Source organism: Berghia stephanieae, chromosome 14 (assembly GCF_034508935.2).
Source record: "Berghia stephanieae isolate SIO BIC M18660-M18661 chromosome 14, UCSD_Bste_1.3, whole genome shotgun sequence".
NCBI lineage: Eukaryota > Metazoa > Mollusca > Gastropoda > Nudibranchia > Aeolidiidae > Berghia > Berghia stephanieae.
The window spans coordinates 15,869,641-15,877,140 of NC_088373.1; the positions used below are offsets into that span (position 1 = coordinate 15,869,641).

Sequence of the window (7,500 nt, forward strand, 5' to 3'; positions counted from 1 at the left end):
TTTGTGGATAAGTGGGCTCAAGAATAGATAAATATAGTTATTATAATTGTAGTGGTGGTGGTTTTGGTGGTGGTGGTGGTAAATATGACGACGATGTTGATAATGATGATGATGATGACGCTGATGATGATAATGATGGTGGTGGTGGTGTGGTGGTAGTGGTAAATATAATGATGATGATGATTATGATGATGATGATGATGAGGATGATGTATGATGATGATGATGATGATGATGATGATGATGATGATGATGATGATAATGATCATGATGATGATGATGATGATGATGATGATGATGATGATGATGATGATGATAACGACGACGACGACGACGACGATGATGATGATGATGATGATGATGATGATGATGATGATGATGATAACGACGACGACGACGATGATGATGATGATCATGATGATGACGATGATGATGACGATGATGATGATGAAGATGATGATGATGACAATATATAAGGCCTACCTGTCCTGTATAGACATGATAAACAGGTTGACAAACCAGGTGAGGGAGTATTGGTACATGGGGTCGATATTGGGCAGGTCGGTGATGGAGAAGAACAGGATGGACGAGTGTTTGGCGATGGGCCGGTATCCGATACGTGAAGCCTCAATCTTCTTCTCCGTCTCCTCGGCAACCTTTAGGGGAAAGGAACATTTTTTTTCGGATTGTATAATGCAATCAACAAAAATGAATATATATATAACAGCTTCAGAAAAAAATAACGAAAAAAAAAAAAAAAAATGAACACGGCTCAAAACCTGTCTTCAGCCAATAAAAAAAAATTAAATATAAATACATGATGTTTTATTTATTTATTTATTTTTTTCTTGGGTTTTTGTGTTTGTTTGTTTGTTTGTTTGTTTGTTTGTTCGTTTTGTTTTGTTTTGTTGTTGTTTTGTTTAAGGGTTTTACGGCGCTTTCAACACATTGATGTACAAAAGAAATTTGAATAAGAAAAATGTTGGTTGTATCGTAACGAATGTGACGATTTTCCTATACTTGGTAAGGAGAGGGTTAATCATATACAATCAAACACATCATCGTTATGACTATCATTGAATTTACCTTCTGTTTCTTGGAGATATCGTCAGACAGAATCTTGGACGAGTCCAAAACCAAGATGGCCGCCTCGTCTTCTAGGATGTTGCCCTCGGAGGAAGACAAAGTGTGTAGAATCTTGTCCTCGATCTCCTTCAGCTGTTTCTTGTTGGCGGCGCTAGTCACGATCAAGGCTTGACGTTCTTCCTCTAGCTCTGGCCTGGAAGAAAGAAATCAATGAGGTCATTAGTTCGTGTTTTGATTTTTTTTTTTTGATTTTTTTTTTTTTTGTTTTTGTTTTTTTTTTTTTTTTTTGTTTTATTTTATTTTATTTTATTTTATTTATTTTTTTTTTTTGGGGGGGGGGGGGGGGGGTGGGGTCGCTTTTATCTTATTTTATTTCTGTTAGTAATATTTTTATTGGTTGATGTTTTTTTCCTTCTTCTTTGGTATTTTTTAATTTATTATTATTTTTTTTTTTGGGGGGGGGGGGGGGGTCGCTTTTATCTTATTTTATTTCTGTTAGTAATATTTTTATGGGTTGATGTTTTTTTTCTTCTTCTTTGGTATTTTTTAATTATTATTTTTTTTTTGGGGGGGGGGGGCGTTTTTACTTTTGTTGTGTTCTTTTTTTCTTTGTTCTATTTTGTTAGTTTATTTTTTACTTGAGATGTCAATCTAATGTCATTTCGGACGTGTGTTTATTTGAAGGTCTGATAACCCAATTTATTAGGTGCTCATTGTTGGAATGTAAATCTCAAAATATGACGCAAAGTATGGTCCATTACAACAATGTTAAACTAGGCTCATATAGATAGAATGAAGATGACGTCACTCAGGTCTTTGTTATGGTTTTTTTTTTTTTGCCATCCACGTTTATAAGTAATTTTCACTAAACTGTATTAACCAGACTATAAACATTTAAAGTTACACACAGTTTTGTACTTTGGTCCATTATACTTCCGGATGGCAATATTGTGATCATCTTATCCAAGCGCATACTATCTATATAAGTGCGTTCGGATGTCAGATATATGTACACGTCGGGCGAGACTCTTTGGGATGACAAAAATAATAGAAAAATTACCTTTCCTTAGCCACGACAATTCCTAACAGCTGGTCCTCCAGACCCTCGGGTGTGATCATGAAGTTGAGCAGGGAGACCTTGGTGGACAGTTCTGGAAGGTAGTGGGGGTTCCTCAGTTTGGTGGTGATGTAGAACCGGAAGTCCTGGCTGTATTCGATGACGTTGTCGCCCAGACGAATCATCTCGACGCCAGCTGTTTGGTGGAGTGAGAAGGGTGGAGAAATGGATACAATTAGAATATATTGAACATTTACTGGAGAAGCTAAAATTTCTGAATAACCATCAACTTTCTCTGTATCGGGTAATGTAAATGTTGCTGCTCGAAGCTCGAAGAAATAAATAGCAATGTGAAATTGAATGTAAGCTTCAATTTAATTACGAAAACATATAAAATGAACGTTTCGGATTTCTCCTTTATCAATAAAACAGGTGTTTTGTTGATAAAGGGGAAATCCGAAACGTTCATTTTATCTGTTTTCGTAATTAAATTGAAGCTTACATTCACATTTCACATTGTTATTTATCTCTATATCGTACGATTTTGTGGAGTAGGGGGTGGGGGGGGGGGAGTGATACATTTATATTCAATGGAGAGAATAAATTCATTTCAGTTAGAATTATAATATTTTCACTGTCTATTTATCCTTAGCTTTATCCTACCGTTCTGTGGCTTTGTAGTATGACACTACCCTTCGGGCCGGTAACTGGTTCGAGCCCCTGCTGCTGTTGTCTGTGCAGAGCTGAGTCCTTTCAAAATAGGCCCTATACTCAAAATCTCTCACCGTGTTTAGATTTCCAACGAGTACCTGATCGGCACTGCCGTTGTCTCTGTCGACGAAAATTACTTGTAATATCGCCTTACAGGCGTAAATGTCTCGTGCTAGATGCTAAGTGTTGCGCCGACTTGGGACGTCTAGTAAAGCACGTTGAGCACAGGGAACCCGGTCCAAAGGCGAGTGACATACCACAAGACCACAGACGGCAAAATCGCGCTTTGCACGATGAAATAAATGACTTCTTTTATTTTTTCTTTCTTTTTAAAAAAATAAATTTAAACGGGTCCGCTTCAAAAAGGCGGACCCTCTAAAAAAGCAAGAAACGAATTTTCTCAGTTCACGTATGCCAGATAGATTATTAAAACTGCGATATTGAGAAATAGGACACTTTTTTTCATCATTATTAAATCCATTCAAAATTGAAGGAAAGTCTTCTCATATATTTTCTACATCGTCGTTTTTACGGAGCTTTTTGTTGGTGTAAGATTAGCTATATTGACATTTCGAGAGAGAGAAAAAAATTAAAAGTCGCTAATTTATTTTGTGTGTTTAAGTTAATAGAATCAAGTTGTTTGTTTTTTTAAACTGACATATTTTTTTTAATTACGAAAACTGCCGAAAGAGATCTTCCATAGTCTTGTATCCTATATACATATCTTGGCAGGATACCAAATTGAATTATCTAATCAAATGAAACTCTTCCATAAATCATAAAACAGAAGAAGAAGAGGAAAAGAGAAGGAAGAAGAAGAAGAAGAAGAAGAAGAAGAAGAAGAAGAAGAAGAAGAAGAAGAAGAAGAAGAAGAAGAAGAAGAAGAAGAAGAAGAAGAAGAAGAAGAAGAAGAAGAAGAAGAAGAAGAAGAAGAAGAAGAAGAAGAAGAAGAAGACAAATACAATATACGAAAAGTGACATCATTTGAAACAGCTGGAATATACAATGGTGATATAATGCAAATGTGGCTGATTGAAGCTGGAAGAAATAAATAACGACAATAAAATGGAATAGACAAGCTTCAATCTAATTACAAAGATAGATAAAGTGAACGTTTCGGGTTGTCCCCTTTGTCAACAAAACACGATGAATAGGATTATAAAGACTGATTGGTCTTAACAAAGCCATCCACTCACCTCCCATTCATTCGTCTTTAGAGTGTTATTCATCATTTGTTTTGGTTTTGTTTTTTTTTTTGTTTTTTTTTTTTTGACAAATGAGAAACGCGAAATGTCCTAATCATATAATCCGTTTTTGTAAATCAAATTGAATTCTCTATTCCAATCATTTCTATTGGAATAAAAATTGTGAAATGTACGGAATAAAAATGTTGAATAAATATTTGACCTATCTCGTCACCATAACATAATTCCGGGATGAGCTAATAAATAAGAAGAAATGATTATAAAGTTTAAATGATTATAAAAATGGCATAAGAAAATCGTAACCAGTTCTGGAAAAAATACGTATTTAAACATTTGACCAGAAAACTCGTCCTTCAAATATCGACCGCTATAAATGACCCTCATCTTGGCAAAAACTCTCAAACCTGGGACCTCGCAACAAGTCCCGTTTTTGGAGTTGTTTTCTTTTTGTTTTTTTTTTTTTTTTGTTTTTGTTTTTGTTTTTGTTTTGTTTTTGTTTTTTGTTTTGTTTTTTTGTTTTTTCGTTGTTGCCAAGATGAAGGTCATTGAAGTCGATCGATATTTGAAGGGCGAGTTTTCTGGCCAAAATTTTTAATAAGTTTATTTCCAGAGTACGGTGGTTAACTGTGTAAATTTCATTGACATTTAAATTTTACGATTCAGATTTTACATTCATTTTTTTGTTTTAGACGCTAGGGTCATCCCGACATTATACCCGTCGGAGGCTATTGGTTGACAAATGAAAAAAACATGTGGGTGTGTGTGTGTGTGTGTGTGTGTGTGTGTGTATGTGTGTGTGTCAGAGAGAGACAGAAATAGAGAGAGAGAGAGAGAGAGAGAGAGAGAGAGAGAGAGAGAGAGAGAGAGAGAGAGTTAGAAGGAGATAAATGACTGTATTATGTGTTTCCTAATTGTATATCTTGAGAGAGAGAGACAGAGAGAGAGAGAGAGAGAGAGAGAGTTAGAAGGAGATAAATGACTGTATTATGTGTTTCCTAATTGTATATCTTGAGAGAGAGAGACAGAGAGAGAGAGAGAGAGAGAGAGAGAGAGAGAGAGAGAGAGTTAGAAGGAGATAAATGACTGTATTATGTGTTTCCTAATTGTATATCTTGAGAGAGAGAGACACCGAGAGAGAGAGAGAGAGAGAGAGAGAGAGAGAGACACACAGAGAGAGAGAGAGAGAGAGAGAGAGAGAGAAAGAGAGAGGGAGACAAAGGGAGGCACAGAGAGAGAAAGAAAGAGTGGGAGAGACAGAGAGATGAAAGGAGATAAATGCCTGTATTATGTATTTCCTAATTGCATATTATCTTATCGTTCTCATGTCGTGTTATAGCATGTGTAATTAAACAACAAGCGCCACATTTGTGGACAATAAATAACTATCAATCTATAGCTATTATTAACACATTAACTGTCGTATTATGGAAAAACACGTATGCTTAAAAAATGGCCAAAAAAAACTGTCGTATTATGGAAAAACACGTATGCTTAAAAAATGGCCAAAAAAACTGTCGTATTATGGAAAAACACGTATGCTTAAAAAATGGCCAAAAAAACTGTCGTATTATGGAAAAACACGTATGCTTAAAAAATGGCCAAAAAAACTGTCGTATTATGGAAAAACACGTATGCTTAAAAAATGGCCAAAAAAACTGTCGTATTATGGAAAAACACGTATGCTTAAAAAATGGCCAAAAAAAACTGTCGTATTATGGAAAAACACGTATGCTTAAAAAATGGCCAAAAAAAAAACTGTCGTATTATGGAAAAACACGTATGCTTAAAAAATGGCCAAAAAAAACTGTCGTATTATGGAAAAACACGTATGCTTAAAAAATGGCCAAAAAAACTGTCGTATTATGGGAAAACACGTATGCTTAAAAAATGGCCAAAAAAAAAACTGTCGTATTATGGGAAAACACGTATGCTTAAAAAATGGCCAAAAAAACTGTCGTATTATGGAAAAACACGTATGCTTAAAAAATGGCCAAAAAAACTGTCGTATTATGGAAAAACACGTATGCTTAAAAAATGGCCAAAAAAACTGTCGTATTATGGAAAAACACGTATGCTTAAAAAATGGCCAAAAAAAACTGTCGTATTATGGAAAAACACGTATGCTTAAAAAATGGCCAAAAAAAACTGTCGTATTATGGGAAAACACGTATGCTTAAAAAATGGCCAAAAAAAAAACTGTCGTATTATGGGAAAACACGTATGCTTAAAAAATGGCCAAAAAAACTGTCGTATTATGGAAAAACACGTATGCTTAAAAAATGGCCAAAAAAACTGTCGTATTATGGAAAAAACGTATGCTTAAAAAATGGCCAAAAAAACTGTCGTATTATGGAAAAACACGTATGCTTAAAAAATGGCCAAAAAAACTGTCGTATTATGGAAAAACACGTATGCTTAAAAAATGGCCAAAAAAAACTGTCGTATTATGGAAAAAACACGTATGCTTAAAAAATGGCCAAAAAAAAACTGTCGTATTATGGAAAAACACGTATGCTTAAAAAATGGCCAAAAAAACTGTCGTATTATGGAAAAACCGTATGCTTAAAAAATGGCCAAAACAACTGTCGTATTATGGAAAAACACGTATGCTTAAAAAATGGCCAAAAAAACTCATCCTTCAAATATCGATCCATTTAAATGACTCTTATTTTGGGAGAAAAAAAAAACACTCTCAAACTTGGGATTGAAAGAAAACCTCGCAAAGTCCCAGGTTTGAGAGGTGTTTTTTTTTTTTTTTTGTCAATATGATGGTCATTTAAATTGATGGATATGTATGGAAAAGAATTACAAAACATCAAAAATCTAGAATCTTTGTGATTTACTTCAACTATATCACCATCATGGCCAGTTGACTGTGGTATGATTGTCAGCTGATTGATGACTCAAAAAATGGTTTGTATTTGCAAAAAAATTTAAAGTGTATTTCGGAAGAGTTTTCTGGCCAAATTTTTGAATATGTGTTTTTCCTGAGTGCGGCAATAACCTATTCAAATAACAAACGCCATATTTATGAACAATAAATATCTATTACTATTTTTAAAAAAAAGATAATTCAAGAATAAATTAAAGAAAAGCAATAAATAAAAATTAAAAGAAGTACGGAGCAGCTTCGTATCGTGATGACCTTGAAAGCGGAAGTCATTAGAGGTCGAGTGAGTGCAAATATATTATAAAAATCATAGTTTATTCAGTGGTAGAGAGGGGGTAGGGGAGGGGGCGGGGGGGGGGGGGGGGAGACAGAACGATAATATAGATAGTATGCAGATGACGTCACTCAGGCCTTTGTTATTGTTTTTGCCATCCGCGTTTGCGAGTTGTTCTCACTAAACTGTATTAACCAGACTATAAAAGTTCATGGTTACACAGAGTTTGTGTGTTGGTCCGTTATACTTCCGGAAGTATTCCGTTTTGAGACTAGGG

General features: G+C 34.8%; 1 protein-coding gene across 1 annotated transcript in view; it reads right to left on the minus strand.

Moving 5' to 3' along the window:
• LOC144959508 (dynein axonemal heavy chain 12-like) overlaps window positions 1–7,500 on the minus strand; it is a 132,161-nt gene that overhangs the window by 49,797 nt on the left and 74,864 nt on the right. The window contains exons 60-62 of the mRNA XM_078892123.1: window positions 2,147–2,339; window positions 1,087–1,279; window positions 484–656 (exon numbers count right to left, since the gene is read on the minus strand). Coding sequence (XP_078748249.1) covers window positions 484–656; window positions 1,087–1,279; window positions 2,147–2,339 — 559 coding nt within the window. The remainder of the gene's footprint in view (window positions 1–483; window positions 657–1,086; window positions 1,280–2,146; window positions 2,340–7,500) is intronic.